Source organism: Thunnus thynnus, chromosome 2 (assembly GCF_963924715.1).
Source record: "Thunnus thynnus chromosome 2, fThuThy2.1, whole genome shotgun sequence".
Lineage (NCBI taxonomy): Eukaryota > Metazoa > Chordata > Actinopteri > Scombriformes > Scombridae > Thunnus > Thunnus thynnus.
This window is the reverse complement of record NC_089518.1, coordinates 36,578,338-36,603,856: the sequence shown is the minus strand read 5'-3', so window position 1 is coordinate 36,603,856 and position 25,519 is coordinate 36,578,338. Positions and strand designations below refer to the sequence as shown.

At 37.8% G+C, this 25,519-nt stretch overlaps 2 protein-coding genes across 2 annotated transcripts in view; one reads left to right on the top strand and one right to left on the bottom strand.

Moving 5' to 3' along the window:
• LOC137169475 (ral guanine nucleotide dissociation stimulator-like) overlaps positions 1–8,694 on the bottom strand; it is a 72,510-nt gene extending 63,816 nt beyond the window's left edge. Inside the window, exon 1 of the mRNA XM_067572722.1 lies at positions 8,097–8,694. Coding sequence (XP_067428823.1) covers positions 8,097–8,117 — 21 coding nt within the window. The 5' untranslated portion in view covers positions 8,118–8,694. The remainder of the gene's footprint in view (positions 1–8,096) is intronic.
• Positions 8,695–12,208: 3,514 nt separating this feature from the next.
• ptgesl (prostaglandin E synthase 2-like) lies at positions 12,209–22,931 on the top strand. The gene is made up of 7 exons (XM_067572687.1): positions 12,209–12,527; positions 13,523–13,711; positions 15,667–15,722; positions 17,156–17,308; positions 19,357–19,557; positions 19,653–19,770; positions 21,379–22,931. The coding sequence occupies exons 1-7, from the start codon at positions 12,234–12,236 to the stop codon at positions 21,505–21,507; spliced, it is 1,140 nt and encodes a 379-aa protein (XP_067428788.1). The 5' UTR covers positions 12,209–12,233; the 3' UTR covers positions 21,508–22,931.
• The last annotated feature ends 2,588 nt before the right edge of the window (positions 22,932–25,519 follow it).

Below are 25,519 nucleotides of genomic sequence, written 5' to 3'. Positions count from 1 at the left end.
AGGTCAAAAGTTTAATGTTATATACTGTAAATAAGTGGTTCACAACCTTGTTTTGGCTTGTGAGCCCCATAAAATAAAGTAAAGTCTACCTGGTAAGCCTTGTCACATGTTGTATTGTAATGAAAGAGGAGTTATTTTGTTTTATTTTAATAACTTTTAGAGGGTTACAGAGATAAAATACAGTAATTCACATTAAATAAAGTAAAAGGAATCGCATCATCTCGCAACCCCTTATAATAATCCATCAAAATCAACGGGTGTGTCGTCACCTGTTGGTTTTCATTATTATTTATCATTATCCAACCGGGGCTCGGTGCTCTGGTTGGATAATGATAATGGCTAACGTTGGCCCCGGCTCTCTATGTGGAGCACTGAGCCCCGGTTTGTTATTCAGGTTTAAGAGGGAAGAAGCAGCGGGCCTGACGGGCAGCCGAGTGAAGTAGAGCCTGCAGAGGAAACACCGGGACCGTCGGGGTGACACAGTCCATCGAGGGAAGCACAGCCAGGCGGCAGAGGAGAAGGCGACATGTCAGCCTCTCATAATCGTCAGAATTTGCCGATGCCGATATTTAGAGCTTTTATCAGCCGATACCGATAACGTGCCGATAATATCGTGCATCCTTACTTATTAATGGAGCAATAATTTCCAAAACCACAGCACACTGATTTTAGAGACTGAGACCATAATGACTCGTTGAAAACAATGACTGACGTAGTATTTCTAGAGAATCAGTTGGAGCATCTAGCGGTCGTTGGCGGCACTTTGATGTACCTCAACCTCAAGCCTTGCTCTCTGCTGTCTGACCTCCCGGCCTGCAGTAACCGAGCAGCTGCTCACTGCTTCTCTTGAAGATGCTATTTTAACGTTAGCATGATAGCTATCTCAACCAGACAACAACTCCATGGAATATTCACAACTTATATTCTGCCACAGTGTTTATTAACACGACCGCCACAGTGAGCAGATCAAGGCACTTTTTTCTTCCTTGGATGGCATGGAGGTGCGTTTGTTTTATAATTCATGCAGCCCTTGCGGGAGGTCAGCAAACACACCTGTAACTCCATTTCATTGGCACAACCAGGTACAACAAATCTACAGAACATTTCCTGAGAGTAACACTGCACGTCCCTCTATCTTCTGCATTACTGGATAATACATTTTGACCAATTCAATTATTAACAGCAATTAATCAATCATTGATTAATCATCGACATCCCTACTGCTGATTACTGTATTGATTAAAGTTGTCCTCAAGCTTTTCATGAACTCACACACTCACACATTTTGATACCATTTATGGTCGTCATGTTGTCTCAGCAACGGCCTCACAATGTTTTTACATTCCAGTCATTCACATCCTCTTCAAACATGGTTTTTGTGTTGTGTGTGTAAAAAAAAAAGAATAGCAGTTGATGTATCATTATGTTATTGTTTTGTTACCATAGTATCAATATGTTAATTGTAATTTTTGTTTTATTCATACGTTTCCTGTTTTATCACTAAACACAAACACTGTTTCTATGTGCTGTTACTGAAAGAGATGAGCACAAATACTTAAAATCAAAGGTAAAAAAAAAACTTTTTCTTCTGTGTAACATTTCATTAATTTTTATTGTTGCATTCACTGAGTTGTGCAGCTTCTGGAACTTGAAGGATTTCCAGTCAGATGCTGAATGTCACAAAACAAAACCAAAAAAAGGAAGTTCTTATTATTATGAAAATGGGGAAACGTGCTTCCTTCCAGTTTCTAGAAAGTAAAATTTATCTTTAAGACTTTCAAAATTATGCTTATATATTTGTGCAAAATATCAGTGATTAATACATTTTATTTTTTATAAAATTATTGCCTGATACTGATAAGAAGACTGATATATTGTTTACCCCTAAAGTTCATATTATGATTTTCATTCAGGCTGCTTAAAGGTGTGCAGGATTAAGTGACATCTAGTGGTGAGGGTGCAGATTGCAACCAACTGAATACCCCTCCACCCCCAACATGGTGGGCTCCATGGAAGAGGACCCGCTCATTCTAAGGTAATGAAAACACAACAATTCTTATTTTTAAGGTGATTATACACCAATTAAAACATACTTATGAATATTATATCCTATTTCTGCCGAGTCTGTTCTGTTAGATGCAACTAAATCCAACACACTGCACCTTTAAATCTCAGTTTTAGCACAAAATGTAATAAGAGTAGAAGATGTTTTTTTTTTCAAGTCTACGCAGGTAAATGTAGATAATGTGATTTATCTGCAGGTGATTCACCCCCGCTCAGATGTCAAGTGTTTTATATCACACCTCCTATGTCAGCACAATGGACGGACGGATGAAGAGATATCATTCCTCCTCTGGAGCCTGTTTTGTACCGCGCACAAGAAAAACATCCCCAAAAAAAACGCAAGACATCTAAAAAAGAGTCTCTGGATGGAAAAGTTCAGCCTTCAGTCGGCATGAACACGCCTGCAAATGATTACAGTGTCTAAACACACAACTCTGATCCGGTCACTTGGAAATTACAAACGTGGACAGTTGGCCTTGAAGAGCAGATTTGAAAAAAACAAATTAGGACAAACAGCCGAGGAGGAGGAGGAGGAGGAGGAGGAGGAGGAAAAAAAAAAACAAAACAGAGCTGCACAGACTGACGGTGAAACTCTCGGAAACACTCAGCAACAAGTCGAAATGTTACACCGCTCCTGCACTTTTGAAACACTGTTCATACACTTCTCCGCACAAGAGATTTCAAGGACAAGCCCTTCTTCCACACACAAAACTAATGCTTCTGAGAAAAAAAAAAAAAAAAAAAAAAAAATCCCCCCCCTCGGGACTAAAAACTGAGGGGGAAAAAAAAATCTCTGATTCTTGTCACATTCCATCAGACAAAGAAGTCAGATATGCTTGGAGTGAAGTCAAGCTTCAAGAGCGAGTGGTTTCTGGAGCAGCGGGCAGAAAATGGAGCACTGTGGCAGCGACAGAAAAGCTCACAGCTTTATCTGCACACTACATTTCCTACAATAGTGGAGGGGAAGAAGAAAAAAAGGCAAATAAATGTTCCAAAAGAGGATAAACATCAATAATACCAGCGAGAGGAAACAGGATTTGCGTGTAGGAGAGAAAAGAAGAATAAGAGAAGGTTGTTTACACTCAGATCCAGGCAATGTGTTTGGTGTGTGTGTGTGTTTGGTGTGTTTGGTGTGTGTGTGTGTGTGTGTGTGTGTGTGTGTGTGTTGAGGGTTAAATAGACCCTTTAAACAGAAGCAGTGGGGAAGCCTCACATCCTGAAGCAGCAGCTCTCATCCTGCTCGCCTCACGGACAAAACTCAGCGGTGACCTTTGACACTGAATCATCATGTTTACTTGATGAGTTTTGTTGGTGTAAACCTCCAGAAATGTTGGCTCAGTCGTATAAAAAAACTCAACTGCACTGCTTAAAGGATGAGTTTATTTATTTTCTATATTTTTTTTATGTTTGGGGCCAAACCAACAAGTATGGTGTGTGTATCCAAAGCTTGATATATCTTATTCCTCGTTGCCGTAGACCTCCGTCGTTGTCTAAAAACTATCAAAAACACATCAGTGAGCCACATCGCTGCACTTGTTGACATGATCCTTCATTAGGAAGAGTTTAGTCACGTTAGTTTGTTTACAAGCGGCTCCAAAGACTAATAACAGCGACCACATTTTCAGTCTCCGGAGAGCAGTTCTGTGTACGGCAGACACCACTGAGCACGTGCGGTTATGTTTACAGCTTAACTAGCTTGTTGTGCTACATATCACAACCTCTAAAGGTATTTGAGAAATTTACAGTGTAGTTTAATGTATTCTCACATTTAAGAACCTGGAACAATCAAATGTTTGGTATTTTTGCTTTAAAAAAAAAGACTAAATAAAGAAAAATAATTAAGAAAAGCTTGCAACTCATAGAAATATGCAACGTGTGATGAATTATACACTGATTATATTCTTGATTTGTCTTTTAATGTAAAAAATGTCACAATTTCTCAGAGCCAAAACCCCAAACATTTGAAAAAAAACCTGATTATGAAATGTGATTATGAAGATGAACCGTAACAGGTAAAAAATTATGACACATGCCAATCAGATGTTACCAAAACCCAAAGTAATGCCTTAAAACTTCTTTCTAAAAGGCCAATTCATGGTTTCGACATTCAGTGGACAGCTGCAGGTTTGCATGTGGACAATCAGAGGTCCGTAAACACAGATGCATTTCACACGTGCACGCTGGAAAACAAGGTTGCAGCCGTGATTTCCAGAGTTATATAATCCAGTCTGTGAATATTATAAACTTCCGGCATTCTGGGGCATGCTAAGGCGGTGCTCTTGCAGTGCGTACAAACCACTTGGTCTCAAATTTTGGGCTGCGTGGACCCTTGCGGACGTGGACAGATGACGAAATTTTACGTCATTCACTCAAGTACGGACCCTCGCGACCACACGGACACTGCAAGTTGTGGTGTGGTTACGTTTAAATTCATCGTTCTTGCTCTATTTGTCTACAGTCTTTTGATGCAAATAAACTGGACGTTGTGTTGTGTTGTGTGTTGTAGTCTGTTTATGTTGTTTGTAGTTATTGTTTTAACGATGTTCATGCTGCCCTCATGGCCTGATCTCTCTTGAAAAATCTCAATAAGACTTTTATCTGGTTAGATAAGAGACGTCTGGTTAAAAACGTCTCTTCATATTTATGATGCACATCCCGCAAAATTTTTGGTATTTTCGCTGAACAAATGACAACATACCAATCTATCCATCCATTTTCTATATAAGCTTATCCTGTGTAGGATCACCAGGGGGTTGGAAACTATCCCAGCATGCACTGGGCATGGGGCGGACTACACCCTGGGCCGGTCGCCAGTCTATCGCAGAGCTAACACACATAGTGACCCACTAGCACATAAACACTTACAGATGCTTTCCAGCTCACCTGACCTGCATGTCTTTTAGACTGCGAGAGAGGAAACCTCCACACACACACACAAACAATTCATCAATATTCAACAATTCACTGATATTGATCTATTTCTTGTCGAGTCATTAACGGATTAATCGACGAAGCGTTTTCCTCTTGAATCTCAAAACGCTGTCCGACAGTTTGTCCTCTGCTCCTGAGCAGAAACAACTCATGTCTGTGGAGCTGTGATGTATTATTAATGTGTCGACCTTTGTTTATGGACACTGCTGCTGCTGTTGGACTAAACAAGAGGAAGTAACCCCCCCCACCCACCCACCCCCGACCCTCCACCACCCACAGTTCTTGGACAGAAGAGGTCATGAGCTCCACTGACAAAAGGATGTTTTCCGTCTGAACACCAGAGGAAGCAACTAACTCCATTTCTAGGTTCATCTTTAGAAAATAACACCATATTTGTATTTTGCTGTTATTTTTCCAAGTAATAGACCATTTGTGTCGTCACCAGAAGTCCCCGGAACCCAAAGTGTTGCGTCTTAAGTGTTTATTTTGTCTGAAAAACTGTTAAAAACCACAAAGAGAATCAGTTTACAATAATAGAAAACATAGAAAAGCTGCAAATATTCACACTTTACACACTGTTGATTGATTTTCAATTATGTTCAATCAATTAATTAATTATTTCAGCACTATTTCATACCATTTTTGGCCAAAACTGACACTGATACTACAATCCACAGCTCTTTATTTAAAACACTGCTTATATTTCTAGTGAATATACTGGAGAATATTAACTAAAACAAATATATCTGTTGTCAGATTATCTAATGACCATTTATTTCAATGTTTATTTAATAATTTATTCTATTTACTCTATTCAAGTTAATTAATCTGCGCTATCAACAGCAAAAAAAACAAATGCTTCTTAAATCCTCAGCAACCAGTAAATGTTTTGTGTTTTTTACTTGTTAAAGGCCTCAAATGGTTCATCAGTGTTAATGCTGTAACAATTAGACAAACAAATAGGCAATTAATCACTAAGAGGATCGACCGGTTAATAAATCAGGAATTATCTGGATAATTAATCAATTGTTTAAGTCATTTATCAAACAAAAAAATGCCAAACATTGTCTGCTTCAAGCTTCCAAAACGTGAGGATTTATTGATTTCTTTTTTTTTTTTTTTAATCTTTTAAAAATTAATTGTGATCATTTTGAACTGCTGGTCGGACAAAAAACAAGAGGTTTAGGAGGTTGTGATATTTTACAATATCTCATAGACTAAATAATATTCAACCATCAGCCAATATAAATACTGCATTACCTTTAACTACACTGTCATTTTACTACACATCCTGTGTACACTCAGCCTTATTAATTAAGTACTTTTTCTATTTTTATTTTATGTTTTTTATTCATAGTATTTATCATTATTAGTAGTATTTTGTATTTACAGTATTTTATTCCCATATTCTATGTTATTTTCAACATGTGTTGTTTTTTTTATACCTTTGCACCGAGTGTTGGAATAAACCTTGAAACCTTAATCAAAGGATTAATCAATGATGACAATAATAGTTTAGATGCAGGCCTAAATAAAAGTAAGTAAAACTGTCATTGTTGTTATGATATTCATATTACTGTTGACTATGAATGAATCAACAGGTCACTTTATAAGTATCCCTCAGACTGTCTGACTGGACTGACCTCTGTACAGGGAATAAGAATAGCACAAGAAAATGTCAAAATAAAGAAACTAAATCAATTAATTGTTACATCATTTATAAAGACAAAGCACCAAATGTTCTCATTTTGGTTTCTCTCTGTTTTCTATCATCATAAATGATAAACTGTTGGTTAGAGAACAAACTGAAGTGTCTGGAAATGTGTGATGGGCATTTTTTTTTAGCATTTTCTGACATTTTATAGACTAAAGAATTAATTGATTAATCAAAAAAGTACTCTACAGATTCATAGATAATTAAAACTATAGTTTGTGGCGGCAGGCCTAAGACAATAAAAGACAATAAAAAAAACAAGATAATGATGCTGTTATCGTCATCCTAATTGAGCAGGTGTAGAGTGTGACACTCCTACAAACACAAAAAATATCAAAGTACCAGCGGAGGAAAAAATACTCAGACGCTTTACTGAAGTAAAAGTACATAAGTATTATGAGCTTGATGTAGTTAAAGTATTGCAGTAAAAGTACATAAGTATTATGAGCTTGATGTAATTAAAGTATTGCAGTAAAAGTAGTGGTTTGGTCCCTCTGACTGATATATTATTATATATGACATCATTAGATTATTAATAGTGAATCATCAGTGTTAGAGCAGCATGTTACTGTTGTAGCTGCTGGAGGTGGAGCTAGTTTACACTACTTTATATACAGTTAGCTAGTTTAGTCCAGTGGTTCCCAACCTAGGGGTCGGGCCTCTCCAAAGGGTCAGCAGATAAATCTGAGGGGTCGTGAGATAATTAATGGGAGAGGAAAGAAGAAAAACAAAGTTCTGATACACAAATCTGTTTTCAGTTTTTTGACTTTTTCTCTAATCTTTGATTTTTGCTGAAATATTGGATCATTTGAACATTTATTGAAATGAAAGCATGTGAGAAGTTTAGAGGGAAAAATCACTTTTTGGTGGAGCTGTTAACAACTCATAGACATGTGAAATGTGACCCCGACTACACACTGCTTTTTGTAAGACGTCAAAAGCCAAAAAGGTTGGAAACCACTGGTTTCATCTTTAACAATGTGTTGTATTTTAAAAGCTTGTTACATTATCCATTGTGTCAAATCTTCATCTGAAAAGTAACTAAAATGTAGTGGAGTGGAAGTATAAAGTAGCAAATGGAAATACTGAGTGCAAATACCTCAAAATTGTACTTAATTGCAATACTTGAGTCAATGTACTTAGTTTCTTTTCACCAACGCAAAATACACAAGTGCATCTGTTAAATATTAGCTGGAGAGACGGCGAGAGAAAGAGGTTATCATTAGAAAGGTATTGATCATCTGCAGCATGTCATTTCAATCAAACTCGAGCTCTGCAGGAGGTGCAGGAAGCCGCCACAACACAACAGTGTGATTAACGCCTAATTATAATATGCAAATGAGCACAGGTGTCCATTTAAATGACGCTTCTCAGTTAATTTTCTTACCTGTTTTTCCAGCATGATCATTCTCTCAGTATCATGACCTTCATGGAGAGTGTATCCATGCGAGTTCAGGTTCACCGTTAGACACACTTCTCCTCTGCCAGCATCTTGGGTGAGAAAAAAAAAAATAACGGAGAAGGAGAAAAAAAAAATGTTACTGATGCTTTGAGCTAACTAGCGTTAACGTTGGGAGGCTAGTAGACAGCTCAATGCTTTATCCTTGAGAGAAATGTCCTCAGAGGCTCCAGCATGTCTCGGCATCAATAAAAAAAGGCATTAAGGAGTGTTTATTCATGGAGGAAAACACCACAGCGGTCAGCGACCAGGGAGGGGGAGGAAAACAACCAACGGGCGAGCTGAGGGCTTGCTAACGTTAGCTTAGCCAGCTAAACCCAACGATTATCAAAACGTTATTTGTCTCCTCCTGCCTTCATCCATCGCAGCTCCGCTCCCTTCCAGTCACGCTCGAAAAAACACCCCGGAAAGGTCTCCTCTTGCGTCGGTTCTCCTTAGCAAATCCGCACCGATGCTCGACGGCGACATCCCAGGGAAGAGCGGTCAGTCCGGGGGTAGATGTGGAGATTTAACCACTGAAGCACTGATGCTTCAATGGATGCTGCTGCTGTTGCTGCTGCTGCTGCTGGCTGATGAGGAATCTCCGCTTTCACCAAGACAAGACGCTGCTGCTTCCACTGCTGCTACAAGCATCTCAGAACAACGACGCTCCTGAACGCACCACACGTATCACGACGCAGAGAAGGACAGAGACGCCCTTGAACGCACCCCAATTCAGTTCTGGTGATTTTAAAGATCCCCTCCACATGTTTTAAGACGTTTATAAGATACTCTACTTTGAATAATAATTTGTGTCTTTTATGGTTTTTGTTTTTCCACAAAAAAGAAATATTAATTATCTTGTTAAAATCCTTAAAATTAAATCTACTCCTTCTCCTTCATTAAAAAAAATCTTGAATCTATAAATATGCAAATATATTTCATTTTAAAAGTTCAACAGATGTCTCCTACTTAACTGAACTAAGTCCATTCTCAGTCTATGTGCACTGGAGGCTTCAGGTTTCCACTTCACACTTGTCTAAATTGAATATTGGACCACAATTGGCTTCCAAACTATTTTTGATGTCACACATCTTGCTCGTAGGCTTAAACATCCAACTGAAGGGACAAGAACGAAAGCACATTTTTTTCAGTGGAGGGGGACTTTAAACATTATTTCTAAACGATAACAGTCAGTGATCGAAAGTAACTAAGTACATTTACTCAAGTACTGTACTTAAGTACATTTTTATATAGTCATATTCTAAGTTCATGGAAATTGTTGAGTAATTTTCAGGTATTTAACTGGTAGTTTTTAGGACTTTTTACTCAGACGGTGGTGCAATTTGGTACAAATTATGAGAAAAAAAAACAGAATAAAGTGTAATTTGCTGTGGAAAATTAGATATTTATCAATAAAAGTCTGACAAAAACCAAAAAAATTGCCACCGATACACATGGCCAGAGACAGATGAAGTAGATTAAATAATTTTTTAGTACTGATTCAATTTTTAAATTAAATTTAATGGTAATTTATATTACACTGTTGCGCATTAACTTGCGACCTCTGTAGTTTGCAGCTGTATAATCTTTGTTTTATTGTTTTACTGCCTTGAATTTTTTTTAATGTATTTCAATTATTAGTTTTCTCTGTTTTAATTAGTTTAAACTTTTGCCAGCATTTATTATTTACACTGATATTGCAAGCTATTTTTCTTTCTGTCCTATCGACAGTGTTTTGGGTTGCATCTGATTGCCCTTACAGGGATGAATAAAGTTGTATTTGAATGTGTGCACAAGATGATTTGCTAGAAATTCATGTGTCTCTAACCTTCAGATGTAAATATCTGCCATATAACGGAGGGAACTCAGCTAATCAAGTTTTATTTTCACCTCAGAATGTCATACAATGAAATTCTTGCTCCTCTTGCACATAAAGGAAGACAGAAAATTTATCAATTACCAATCTATTAACATTTATAACTGCAGACTTTAATTATTTTCATGAATAACTTTGACATGTGAAACACATTAAAGACTTATAATCCTATTATAACTGCAGACCTGATGACTCATCAGAAAGTATGAAACATTTAACTCTTTATTATTGATTCATAATCATTAAAGTTTTGGATCGGTCAGTCTGGCTTCACTCTAAACATCCTCATGGTGTACTTGGTTGTTTTTTTAGTGACATACACACGATCCAATGTGAATGCAGCCTGTTCAAAAAACTGATAAAAACTCTTTATAATAGTTGTTGTGGTAATACTAGACCAGTACTATTACAAATGTTTTATTTTATCCTACTTAAACATTCATTGTGCTATTTTGATTTTTTGCCCTCTATATGTAGCTTCACCCAAAAGAAGATTTAGTAATAAATAATAAATTCTTGGGTGTTGTAAATAGTAAATAATTGCTTAATAGTAATAATCACTGATAAGTCAACAGGTCTGCAGTTATAAATGATTATAAGTCATTAATAAAAGGTTAAATGTTTCACACATATGAATTTATAATAAATGATCTTGTTTGTACTATATAATAACTTCACACAAGATTAAAAGTATCCCCTTTCAGGACTCCGTAATACGAAGACTGTAATGATAATAATGAGCTTGGAAATACTTTGACAAAAAAGTATTAGTCCGTGGTCTGCTGAAGAAAACCACAAGATGTGGCTGAAAACTCCCAAAGATTTCCAGTAAGTCTACCTTACTATTTTGAAGAGAGTCTCTTGTGTTGTCTTACATTTCCACAGAGGTGGAAACTAAATACGTTTACTCAAGTACAATTTTGAAGAGCAAAATATTGTACTTTTTTACTCTACACTAAAAATCACCGGGTTAAAATTATACCCAGTTTAGATCAATATAGCAGCAACACAATACCGGGTTAATGTTACCTAGAAAGCCACTCAAGACAAGAGGTTGTTTTGATCCAGTTTATTTTAGACTTAGAAAACTTTAATATCCTCCAAGAGGCAATTTGTGGTACAGCACAGACCATGTAGACATGTTAAAAGTACATCAGATAAACAAAAACAACAATAGTCCAAGTTCATCTATAGCAGCCATCATAAATACCATCAAAGTCCTGGCAGGCATTTAAAGTGCATATCATTCACTGTATACCAACAATTGTGATAAATATAAATAGAGAGTGAGTATACTGCACATCCCCGATGTATGCATGTATTTCCTCAGACTCCCCATGGCTACCACATCTTATTTAATTGAGTTATTGCCATGGGAATAAATTAGTTTTTTGCTCGGTTGGTTCTGATCTTAGGGTATCTATAACTCTGACTGTTTGTCTGCCTTCTCAGTCAGTCTGGTCAGGTCCAGGTCCGTATCATACAATGCAATAAGAAAAGATACTCCCAATAAAAGATTTGTAAAATAGAGAAATAATTTTATTATCACCATTAAAAAAGTTCAGTTTTCTAAGAAAGGGCTTTTGGCCTTTTTAAAAATAGCATCAGGACATTGGTCCATTTTTTTACTGTTATTTTCCATTTCATCACACTGTGTGCAATCCACACGTTTCATAATTGCTCAGGCAACAAACAAACAAACAAACAGAAAACAGAAAAAAACAAAAACAGCACTTCTGCAATGAGTCAAAATTATGTCTTTACCAAAAGTCCATTAAACAATATTTTTATTACAAAACATACACTCTTTTGTTTTGCATTTTCAAATACGAGATAAAAGGTGACCAAAGATCATAGAGAGTTTGTCCACAATTTTTGTTTTCCAATGACAACTTCTCTAAGGGAAGAAACACTGTCCTAAGAAACACAAAGAGGGAAATTGATGCTAAAATCCACTTGATATGACTAATTTTTGCACGAGGACACACTGTGGATTTTGGCCTCCATCACTTACAATGAAAGCACATTTGATGGATCTTTTAATATCCAGTATGAACAGGAGGAATGATTACAGCGAGGAAAACCTCTTTCACTGTTCTTACGGACACCTGACTGTTGATTTAAAGCAGACTTGAAAAATTGTGAACCTGCCCTTTAATCTCCTCCCTCGGCTCGCGGTGCATTGTGGGACTTTATGTAAAGGCAACATGGCGGCAGCCTGTGCCAGATCTCTCAGTAAGGTCGGTTGGAGTATTTTGGAGTCTCCGGTGGTCCGCCGGTCCGGTACCGGCTCCTACCTGGTGGGGAATGCAAGCGCACGCGTGTCCAGGAGGGCGTACGGTACCGGCAGCGGACCGGGGCTCGGCTCCAGGCTGCTGTCCTCTCTGCGGGCAGGAGGAGGCAGGGCGCTGGGCTGCGCCTTTCTGCTCGGAGGGGGTCTAAGTTTATACCAGACTGTCAGGTGGTCAGTCCAGCAGCATCTGGCCGAGGAGCACAGCGAGGTGAGTCCGGTCAGCTGCGTCGTTACGCGGTCAGGAGACAGACAGACACACACACAGTGGCTCCGGCGAGACTTATTGTCCCCCCACTTTCAGGTATTACGGTAATGACTTGGTGCTTGTAAACCAGGTATTACGGTCATGGCGACCGTGTCAAAGGCATGACATGTTGGACCTTTAAATCCAGCCAGAATCAACCATTGTGTCATTCAAATGAAATCTAAGTGGTATGATATTAAAAAAATCACATGTCCCTGGTGCTGTTGTGACAGAAAGGAACCGGGAGAAACGAAATGGCCAAACGGCGAAATCTGTCGAAAAGAAACTAGACCCTTTTATTTTTCTTGACTGGATGTGTCCCACACAGTGTCCAGTATCTTTTCACAAATAATTTAACCAGGTTTTCAGAAAACTTGTTCTGAGACACAGACATGTCATTGTACTACTAAAAATGAACAGAAGGTGCTCTTGGTGTGCACCTGTACTATAGTAAAGTAGTCTTTCATTAATGAGTAACGTGTTCACGTGTTCATAACTGGGTACTTTCGTCGCCAGTTCAGCGTTATTGCAGCAGTTTAATCAGCTGTATGTATGTGTCTCAATGACTTCCAGTCTAGTGGACATGGGTTTTCTGTGGGCTTGGATGGGAGGGGAACTATCTTGAGCATTCAGGCTGGAGACTGCTTGAGGTTGTGACCACAAACAGTCTCCAGCTGCTACCGTTTTTGATCTGGAAGTACCCTGATGGGAAGAGGGAATGCATTTCTTACCATGTTTTAGTTGTATAAAAACTGTAGGCTAGGTAGAGATTGAAAGGACGCTGATGTGAAAAAGTTCATTAGCTTGTTACGTTACCCAAAGCTGGATGTCCCTCCTCTTCAAAACTCATTCCAGCGCTGCTAGACAGACAGAGAGGACTGATTGATCGATTATCAAAACAGTTGCTCGTTATTTTTCTGACTGACATGGACCCTCTTTCCTCTACTGTCGTCTTCCAGGTCCCAGGTGACGGTCTGAAGCTGATTCTGTACCAGTACAAGACCTGCCCGTTCTGCAGCAAAGTGCGAGCCTTCCTGGACTACCACGGGCTGCCCTACGAGATCGTAGAGGTGAACCCGGTGATGAGAAAGGAGATCAAGTGGTCGACCTACAGAAAAGTGCCCATCCTGATGGTGGATGGTGACGTGGTAAGAGTCCGATATTATCTGCAGGAGACAGGATTTTTATATAGATACTAGATCCCACCGCTAGTATCTCTCTCACCTCAAATACAGAGTTTAAGAAGATGATAGTTTTTATTTTAGCTTAAACCCTTTAAAGCCTCTTTCACACATAGTTCCCAGTAAATTACTGGGATAACCTTTAATGCACTGCGAGTGATTTTCACTTTTCACACCTGCAGCTGCATTCAGGAACATTTCCGTCTTGCGTCTTTTCACACATGCCATGGTGATGCTGGAATGACATGTCATGTGACACTTATGGATGCCAAACCGCCATAAAACTCAACAGAAGAGGAAAAAGATGGTAGAAGCCGGATGTACGTGGACGATGTCTCTCATTTTCAGGAACATGGCGGACTGTCTTTGTCTGGTGCCAATGTTCTTGTAATGTATTTAATATTCAACAAGTTTGCGAGACAAGAAGTGTCCGTAAACAAGCTCCGCATTTAAATACGTCATCAGCGGAGTCTTGTGATTGGTTTGCTGTCCCTGCAATGTTACTGCTTTCATTCATAACACAGCCGTACCGACATTTTCCCTGAAATGTTACGAGGTCTTGAGGTGAGAAATTGGCGGCACAGATTTCCCTGAGTATCGATCCCTGCTGCCGTTCACACACGACTCCATGCAGGAAATGTTCCTGAACATTTCAGGGACAGACTGCATGTGTGTGAAAGAGGCTTTAAACCCTTGTTTGCCTTTCTGGCTCTTGAGGCACCAAAATACTTATTTGAAGTCACACAGGAAGCAAATTACCAAAAGAAACACAGCTTTCTACCTCAAAACCAGCGTTAACATGTCGAATCTGGTTCACATTTCAGTAAAAGTTTTTTCTAAACCACCGTAGAAAAGATTAGAGACCATATCACAAAGATGCTTTAACACTTTTCAGTCTGATAAATAAATTAAGTCCTGTTGTTATTTGGAAATTTAACTCGTAAACCTGAATCAGAATTCTCCAAGTTGACTCTGAGTCACCAGTTCAGACCAAATATCTTTATTTATTTATTTATTTATTTATTTATTTTGTTTGTCTCCCATTTCAATATAGTTAATAGGAACAAACAAGCGTTTCCCATAGAGATGCTGTCAGAACCACAAACCAGCTACGATGTATGTCATTGTATAGATTCCCATACAGTGTCTTTATAGACAAAATAAAAACAGAACATTAATGAATCAGGAATGAAGGGCCTCTGGGTAAGTGATACTTTCAGTCTGTTTAAACAGGGGAGGAAGTTATAAACATGTTTAGAGCAGTGAGAGGAGTCGTGATGGATCTTCTGCCCCTTTTTCTGCAATGTAACAGTGGACGTTAACAGCTTCTGTGTACGATGACACAGCTAGAATAAAGTGCAGAGAACCGACAGCTCGGTTTCTCAACTGCTGATTTGAATCTGTGATTATTTTAGGTGGACGGCCTGAAAAACTGGTTATCAGTTCAATTCAGTTCAGATCTTTATCGTCCCACAAGAGGAAACTCTCTTTGCAGCAAAGCAGCACACAAACTCTGAAACATAAACACAACCAGTAAGACAATGGAAGACATTAAAAGTGTTGATAATATGCTCAGAATTCAGAATGAAATAAAGGATGTATGTCAGCAAAGATAAGAAATCCAGTCATAGTTATTAGTGTATTTTTGTAAAATTCTGGTATTGTGACAACCTTGGAGAGTTCACTATACTCAGTATAAACTACACAAAAGGCCTAAACTATACAGATAACACCACTATATTCACCCAGTCTGCCTCTGCACACCAGTACAAACAGTCTGGACAAACGTCACAAATGATCTTCTCTCATCCCAGTCTGCCCCTTCAAGTGTTTTTTTTTTCCAAGTGTGTGTGTTTTGTTTTGTTTTTAATGAACTGCATGATGTGTTTGTGTCTTTTCTCTCTTTTGTTTCCCGTCTGCAGCAACTGAATGACTCATCTGTCATCATCAGCTCCCTCAAGACCCACTTAATCGACAAGTGAGTCGGAGCTTCCTCAACATGTTATTTGATGTCATGTGAAGATTTAATTTCTCTTCATAATTATTGTAATTAAACAGCCTGAGTTGATACACGTCAAATATCCCGACACTGTATAACTTAGTGTTAAATGATAGTCATTGTGAGGGGACATCATACAACTTGTTTCTGCTGCTACAGCAACATGTTTTCATATAAAAGCTTAAAGTGTTTACCTTTTAAATTTAAAACCTTCAGCTTTAGCTTGGCTTTTTATTAGAATATTTTATCACCATTATTTACTTTATTTAATCATTTATTTTATTGCATTAATGTTTTAAAATGTTTCTTACCTATTTTAACACTCACTGTTCTATTGATTTTATTTAAAATAAGGATAATCTTTTATTTATTATGTATTTTACTGGGGGTTTCACGTGTGCATTAGTCTTTGTTTTTACTCTTATCAGCTTGTCAGTCATCTGTAAAGCACTTTGAATTTATTGTTCAGATAGTTTATTTTTCCAGGTTTGGAGATATCTGTCTCTTACGGAGCCGCCCAAAGGTCAAGGCGAGATTTTTTAAAAAATTTTTATTTATTTATTTTGCATTATCTCACGATATTTTGTGTTAACTTGCAATATTTTTCGTCTTCAATTCCTTCTCTGAGCCATAACGTCTATTTCTGCTCAGCTGCTCCCAGCTGAAGCTCCAGTATGGATCAGCTTATTGTATTTTACTTTGAACTGGGCATTAGATATGCTAATATAGTACCACTGCTCCGTAGTCATTGTGATGTAATTGGTGAAAGCAAACTAAAACAAATTCTTAGATCAAGAGTTCTCTCCAGAAGAAAGCGGTACGATAATCTGCAGGATGCTGTTGGTTTCATTCGTGACCGGTTACTGTAGTCAGGACAACTGCACGGATGCAGATGGATGTATTTTAAATAAAGAGAGTTGGATCCCAGACGACTCTCACTGAGGAAACTACTGCAAGGGAATGCAAAAACATGCCGTGACCCTTGTGGGGCTCCGTAGTCTCCTACATTTTCTCGCTCTACCTGGTACGATGGAGGTTAAAATGATTTTTTGGTGCTCACAGAAAGTTACGCAGGATAATCTACAAACCTCACTGTGGATAGTTTCCAATAGTCTGTAAATAAAACTTATCTGCATAATAAGGACACTATGTACATATGAGCAATCACACAAAACTTTACTTCCCCCATAAATGTATTTGTATATATTATTTTTTTGTATATTATCATATACTATCTAAAAGTATTTACTTTTTATGATTTTACTATGTTTTTTGTTATTTCTGTTCTTCATGCATCTTATTATTATGCGTAGTTGTTCTCTTATTTCTTCATTTTGCTGTTCTGACACCTGCACCGAAACAAATTCCTGAATAAAATAAAGTCTGATGAAGTGTGACACTCTGTCATCCAGGAAGAAAAGCATGTCTGAGATCCTTCGCTGCTACCCGGAGATGAAGTCGGTGAACGACAGAGGGAAGGAGGTGACGGAGTACAACAACAAGTACTGGCTGATGCTGAGCGAGGACGAGACCGAGCTGCTTTACCCCGAGAAGGGAATGCAGAAGTGAGTTTAGACACATTTTACTACACACTGCTGTCAAGAACTGAGGCTGAGCCGTGAGAGGGAAACATAGAAATACGTTCATCTCTCATACTCATATGCATTTTCATATTTTTATTTTATTTTCATATTTCTGTGGCTCAGCCGTCATCCGTTGGCCTTTATGAAGCTTTTCATTCACCAGCTAAATGAAATTATTCTTTTCAGTCCTCCAAAGTCCATCCCAGCTTTACAAAAAGCATCTTGGCTCCCTGACTATAAATGTGAAACATGCAGTCAGAACCCTGGAATGTAATTTTTATCTTATTTTATTTTATTGTATTTTATTTTATTTTTATTTTATTTTATCTTATTTTATTTTATTTTATTTTATTTTATTTTATTTTATTTTATTTTATTTTATTTTACTTTATTTTATTTTAATTTAATTTAATTTAATTTTTTTACTTTACTTTATTTTATTTAATCTTATTTTATTTTTATTTTATTTTATTTTATTTTATTTTATTTATTTTAATTTAATTTAATCTTATTTTATTTTTTATTTTATTTTACTTTCTTTTATTTTTATTTAATTTAATTTAATTTAATTTTTTATTTTACTTTACTTTGTTTTATCTAATTTTATTTTTATTTTATTTTATTTTTTATTTTACTTTATTTAAGAGGGACAGCGTACTGCTCAAACATACATGTCACCATTTGATGCACTGTACCGGATTATAGCTTCATGCTAACACACAATACAAAACTACACACAAAAGCACATCACAAATGTATGACTGTCAAATAAAAGTCAAGTCATGAAGACCAGGAGATAGAAAATCCAAATCAACGAGTGCAGAAACTTTTTAAGTCGGCTTAGAAAGTGCTGATGGAGCCGCAGCTCCTCACATCATCAGGCGGAGTTTTCCTCTGATTTGTGTCTGTTACAGATAAAAGCTGATCGCCAAAATGCAGTGCAGCAAAATGGTTTGATACAATCTGATATAGAGGATATTCTGGAGGATCTAATAGAATTTACTGAGTGTGTGTTAACAAAGTCACGTAGCGGAGGAGGAGGCCAAACCATTTAAAGTTTTATAAACCAGGCACAAATTTGAAAATAATCTAATACTCTCAAGCTCAGTAGATTGTATTTCTCCAGAACCCTACAGTGATGGAAACGCTCTGGCTTTTTAGTCCAGAGTTGTTAGTTTGTTTGTACAAGGACTCAACACAACAGGCCATGTGTGACCTCATTAGAGCTGCAACAATTAGTCGATTTTAAGTTGCCGACTATTGAATTAATCTCCAACTATTTTGATAATCGATTCATAATTTTGAGTCATTTTTAAAGAAAGAAATGTCCAAATTCTGTAATTCTTCTAAATCTTTTGATGGGGATAAAACAAGACATTCAAGGACGTCAGTTCAGGCTTTTGGGAAACATTGATTGAGATTTTTCATCATTTTCTGACATTTTATGGACCAAAAAACTAATAGATTAATTGAGAAAATAATTGACAGCCTTAGACCTCATGTTTGACAAAAACAAGTGTTCAAAAGTGGTTCTTAAATCTACTGAGGAGCATCTCAGAAATCAGGGACTTGTTTCAGGATAACATTCGATCTTCTGTTTTCCCTAAGAGTGTTTCTACAGTCTCCTAAATTTCCGTAGCGTTTCTCAAAGTAGTACTTAAGAGCAGGTGCACGTTGTTAAGGGCTTCTTAACATTTTTTGCAAAGTAGATATTCCTTAAAAGTTTGAAACTTGCATTTTTACATCCATGTTTACAAGCTAACTGTCATCTCTCCTGCCGTTGCTGGAGTGTTGCTGTATTTCTGTCGGGACTTTTTATTGCGTCATCTACAAGCATGAACTAACAAAACAGGGACTTGACTTAAAAAACAACTTGCATCATCTGTCCCACATTATTCTGCACAAATGTACTGTTCGTTCCACATGTGGTCAGCCTACAGTATGCGGCAGCCGGACTGTTCTAAATGTGTTATTTCTACTGTGATGCTGAAACTGTGCTCAGTGTTTTTGTTTTTCCGTCCTGTTTTCAGAGAGGAAAGGAAGTGGCGTCAGTGGGCTGATGACTGGCTCGTGCACCTCATATCTCCCAACGTGTACCGAACCACCGACGAGGCCCTGGCCTCCTTCGATTACATCGTACGCGAAGGCAAGTTCGGTTCTTTCGAAGGGTTCTTTGCCAAATATGTCGGCGCTGCAGCCATGTTCATCATCTCCAAAAGGCTGAAAAGTCGGTGAGTGACACAACGAATGAATATCTTGAAATGGGCTTCAACCTGAGTTTAGTTAAGGAACTGCATCAGTTATTTCCTCCTTTTTGACCCGACAGACACAACCTGCAGGACGATGTCCGGCAGGATCTCTACAAGGCCGTGAATGACTGGGTGGCAGCCATCGGCAAGAAGAGGAAGTTCATGGGTGGAAATGATCCCAACCTGGCAGACCTGGTGAGGAAACACACTAAACCTCTGCAGGTTTTAACCTCCTGTGTACCTGCAGTGGTACCCTGGTCCAGACTGAAATAACTCAACTATATATATATATATATATATATATATATATATATATATATATATATATATATATATATATATATATATATATATATATACAGTACTGTGCAAAAGTTTTAGACACTAAAGGTAAAGTGTGAATGCTCACAAAAACATTGCTATAAATTGTTTTAATTTATCAATTAACACCTTACAAAGTTGAGTAAACAGCAGAAACCTAAATGAAATCAATATTCGCTGTGAGCAGCTTTGCCTTTAACAACAGCAGCAGTTCTCCTTGGTTCACTACGGCCCTGTTTACACCTGGTGTTAACATGCGTCTCCACATGCGTCCTGAGTGACCATTTGTGATCAGATCTCACTTCCCCGCCCTAGATGCAAATAAACATGGACATCGTTTCTGTTTTCAAAGACCAAATTCGTTTGTTATTAACCGGCGGGAGGACCGGACCAGGTCTGCTCCATCTAAAGCTGTTCAACTTGTTTGATAACAGGATAAACATTCAGGATATATAGAGATATTCCACGTCGGACAGAGAGAGAGTTATATGCAGTGATTTCCTTGCAGCTCTGACTCTCCATTCAGAGACACTGTGCGCATTTACACACAAGACACAGCAGCATAACTTCATCGATTATTTAAATCTCCGACATGCTGACAGGATCGGTCAGGATCTAATGTTAATTAATGTTCTGTGTTCTTCTACACATCCAACAGATCAGCTGTTACACACACACAGTCCAGATTCATACTGTTTGGAGTAAAGCAGCCGTCCTCCTGATGAATCCCGAGCTCATTATGTTGAGCAGCGCAGCAAAACTAAAAACTGTTGTTGGAGGGAAACCAGTTAGGGAAACGGGAAAAATAGGAAAAAACGGGAGGTTGATTACGTTTTTAATTCACATGTTTATCCTGTTATCAGACAAGTTGAACAGCTTTGGACGGAGGATCCTGTGTCTAGTCTGCCGGAAAATAGAGGACGTCAGTTGAGTAGACGGTCCTTCAATGTGGTCCAGGACGCATTGCGTTTACACTACTAAAAGTGGTCACATGCAGTCCAGACCACCTCTGAATGTGGTCTGAGTGATCGGATCTCAATCCGTCCTCAATGTGTCTTGGGGTCTTGGGTCCTGTGTAAACAGGACCTTAAACACAGTTTTTCATGGTAACTTGCAGGTAGGTTGTTGTAACCATCCTGGAGAAGGAACGTTCTTCTTCTGTGGATTTATTATTTAGGCCGTCAACTCCATGAGATCAGGGCTCTGTGGGGGCCAAACCATCTGTTGCAGGACTCATCATTCTTCTTTTTGCAGAAAATAGTTCTTCATGAATAAATTTAGGACCGATCAGACACCTTCCTGATGATATTGCATAAAGATAAAAATCTAAACATCTAAGGTGCCTAAAACTTTTGCACAGTACTGTTTTTATATATATTGTTTCTTTCTTTGGGTGTGTAATGAACATGACAGTCCTACAGGACCATTAACATAATGTTGATGATATTTTTTGCGTTAATATCTCTTCCCTCCATTTTCCAGGCGGTGTTCGGCGTCCTCAGAGTGATGGAGGGCCTGCAGGCGTTCGACGACATGATGGAGAACACCAAGGTCAAACACTGGTACCAACGCATGGAGAGAGCGACGCTCAACCACGAGGGACGAAACTGAGGCTGAGGCTGAGCAGGACAGATGAAGGAGACCACAGAACACTGAGCGCTTCCAGCTCTCGGGGGAGGGGGACAAAAAAAAAAAAAAGACTGAAAACGGTAAACCTCCAGAAAGAAAGTGATCGGCATCAGGAAGCAAGAAAGCCTGCTTTTCGTTTGTGGAAATGTCCAACTGTCACCGCTGCCTCGATTTGATTTCCTGCTCAGACACACATGAATTTGATCCTGTTGATTTGTATGAACGGTTTGTTGGACTGTAATTACTGTCGCCAGATATTTAATTTTACTATTTAATCACCAAACTGCTCTATGGGGGAATCATTCATTAAATCTGCTGTTCTGTGACGATTACTGACCTCTACTGGTGAACTGTGGGAACTGAACAACATCAATAAATCTCATTGTATCTTTTCCCCCCCAGATAAATAAATCAACACAGTGAAGTCACAAAAACACAGTAAAAAATTTGTGTTTATAGAGAGTATTATATAATACTGTTACTGCCCCTTTAATTGTAAGAGAGACAACAAGTTTTCAACTCAGCTTTGTAGGCCTTGACTGGTATCACAAACAGGTCAGAAGGATGGTTAAAAGAAATATTTTTGCAGTTCTCACTATGACAAGCAGCTCATATTTCATATATACTGTTGTTAAAAACATTGTGACACATTATATGGTAATATGGTCTATTTTAGTAACATTCGGGGGCTTTTTTAAAGCTCAAAAGCTTATTTATGGAGCAAAACACACATCTCTCTACTGGACATCTCTTTTTATTTCTTGAGATTTTTGCCTTTTTGCCCCCCTGACATATAATCTGGAAGCTTTTAGGTACTTGTGTCTTCTAATGGTGGAAAAAAGGAGACTGTTTATACTCAGTTGGGGGTGAAATAGGCATCACTTGTGATCAAAATGGTTGAGATCCTAGCCTTGTTGGCACTCAGAATACTCAGCTGATGTTAATGATTTAACATGTAAAACTTTGTCCAAAGAAAAAGTTCTGAGTTTTCCTTAATAGAGGAAGTGTTGATTGGAATTTCAGACGTTGCGGTGTACCTTCACATCACCTTTGTCTGGGGAAAAACTGGTTATTTAGAAGTTTTGTAGTTTGGGTGTGAACGTGTTACAGCTGCCATGAGATCAGGTTACCTCTGTATTTATTCCAGATAATTGTTTCTGTGTAGTTGACGCAGGGTCAGTCTGGCAGTGAGGAAGCTGAGCGGCTGGTGTTCTTTCTCTCTCTCTCTCTCTCTCTCTCTCTCTCTCTCTCTCTGGGTAAAATAAAATAAAACACAAGAGGAACTGGTGAGCTGCCAGTTTGAATGTACTAAATATGCAAACTGCAGATCAGTTTCTGATTTAATTGTATGAAAACCATCTTAATGTGCATAGTTGTAAAAAGGTTAAATAAAGACAGAAACCTGGGTTGTGTGTTTTATTTGAGCACCAGATGACAAGTTACATTTACATTATAAAAAGAATCATAATGGGTAATAACACAGTACTTAAGTATTAAGGGTTTGCCCGAATACAAATACGTTATTCGGCAAAGCACAAATAGAGGGTTTTATACGAATATTTGTTTCATACAAATGTTTTAACAATTATTTGTTTTTGGGAAGAAAAAAAAAACATGTCAAATACCAGTTTGCAAGTCGGTTACATCGTTATCTCTGCTCCACTGTTACATCTATCAGGGGTAAGTCTCAAGAGACTCTCCATAACCTGTTGTTCCTCTTCTCCTTTCCACAAAGTTAGGTTGTAAAAAATAGGCAATAAATGAAAAGTGCAAAGCAAGAATCACCTTTGAAGTTCTTCTACATGTTACATGCTGTGCTGTCTCTGTGTTATGGGTGTATAAATAGGTAGAGGTCTGGCTGCAATGAGTCGATGAGTAAAGTTTTAGCTCAGTAATCAGCACAGTCGTCTATGATCTGGGAGACTCCAGTTCAAGACCCGGTGTGGGGACCTCCTTCGTAAGGTAGTTTATTCATGAACACTTATTGTAACACTTTAATTTTCTAAAATTAAAAGTGTAATAAAAACAAAAACAGGATTTTTAAGCCTCTTTCCACTTTTATTCGAATACAAATACAAATAATTTTGCTGCCTCAACAAATACAGATACAAATACAAATACTGGGCTCTCTGCACATCCCTAATGCGCACAACACGCTCCCACTACGCATGTGACGTACTGAAGCTTGGAGAGAGCCAAGAAGAAGTGAGTACTGCCATTGTTTGAATTGGCTGTCTGAGTTAGCTTGATAACTAAAGATGAGACAGGCAGGTCAGTCCTCATGCACCCTCTGGAGCTTCCACAGCCAAGAAAGTTACCAAATGTTTGAGCAATTAAATAAAGAATCAAGATCACTATGTGTGTGACTATCAATTTAACCTACTGTTCTTTGTTAATCATCCCCACATGAATCCCTATGAAAAATTTAAGGTAATGGAGCCCCTGTTCTCCTTTACATACTGAATGGGGGGGGGAAACTAATAACGGCTTTACACAAAGGTCAGGAGAGGTCTAGATATCCTGACTTAGTCTGTGGTAGGGGTCAAGCTTATTCTGCAGAGTGAGTACTTTAAATGTAAAACATATGATCAGTTAATACAACATTAATTTAGACTTCACAACGTGAGAGAGATTTAAACAGTGGCTATCATTTCATGTATTTCTTGTATATTTTATAAATGTTGTCAAACAAAGTGGTCAGTATTAGTCTGCCATTCAACACCTGGTCCATATATCTGAATGCTCTATTTTAAACTTAAGCTCCTTGCTGTGTCAAAAGAGACCGTTCACTGTATGTAAGTAATGTAGCCTCTATTTAACAGTTAGTTTATGTTGTTCTTTTGTCTGAGTCAGTGGTAAGACAAACATAGTTATGTATATGTATGTATGATTTCTATGTCTCTTTAGAGGACAAATTGTTTGTTCTTCAATTCAATATGATAATAATGTCACTTTGTCATCCGATGCCGCTTTGGTCCACACCTGTGTGCTGTCATTCTGGCGTACATGGCTGTGAAGAAACTCTACTCCTAGGCTAGTTAAACTCTTGACCTTTGTTTCTATTTGAGGGTTTGCTCACTAACCTTTTTAAAAAATAGATATTTTTTGATTCTGCACAAGTGTATTTAAGAACTGTCTGAGTTCCAAATCATCAGAGAGAGAAAAGGTCATTCTCTTTCTCTCTCAGAAATATATGATAAATTGTACATTTGATTTTATTATTTTACGACATTATTTCAAGAACTGACAATGCTCTTTTTGTGTGTTTATTGAGTGATCAATCAATTCTCCACCACACCACAGCAACAGTATAAATCTCTAAAATTAATTCTAAATGCTACAATGAATAAGCATTAATATTCAAACATAATATGATAAATATAAAAAGGTTTTTGTATACTGAGTACTTTTACTTCTGTACATTTATTCTAATTCAAGTGTGTATAAACATTCATTAATGGAAAAGACAAGCACGACAAATTAAATATTATGGTCTGAATTGTTCCTTTGACTTTTTCTCAACAGTTTTCTCTTGTTTTAGCTCATTTTTGAGACAATAGCGGTTTGTTTGCTGAACATTTGCTTTTATAAGTAAAATATTGTCCGAGTAAACTAAAAGGACTGATGTTAAACATGTCATTATTTCTAGTGTCATTATATTAGAAGATAAGTCCTTTAAATCCTTTTGAATTCACAGTTAAAGTGCTTTAACCCACAGGAAGTTTCCAAAAAATGAAGTGTTTCGGGCAGGAATGACAAAAAACACACATTACATCCTTCGTACAACATGCTGTATATTTTTACAGGGTGTATTCTGAGAAATTAGATTTTAAGGAACTTCTTTAACCCCACTATTCTTTATTATGTATTTGTCCCGAAGCCGCAATCCAGTATAATTCATCTGAAGGTAATCAAGGAGCCATTATGTTTTACAAAACGATAACTAAACTCAGTTCATCTCAAACCAGAGATATCGCGACAACACAGTGGTGAT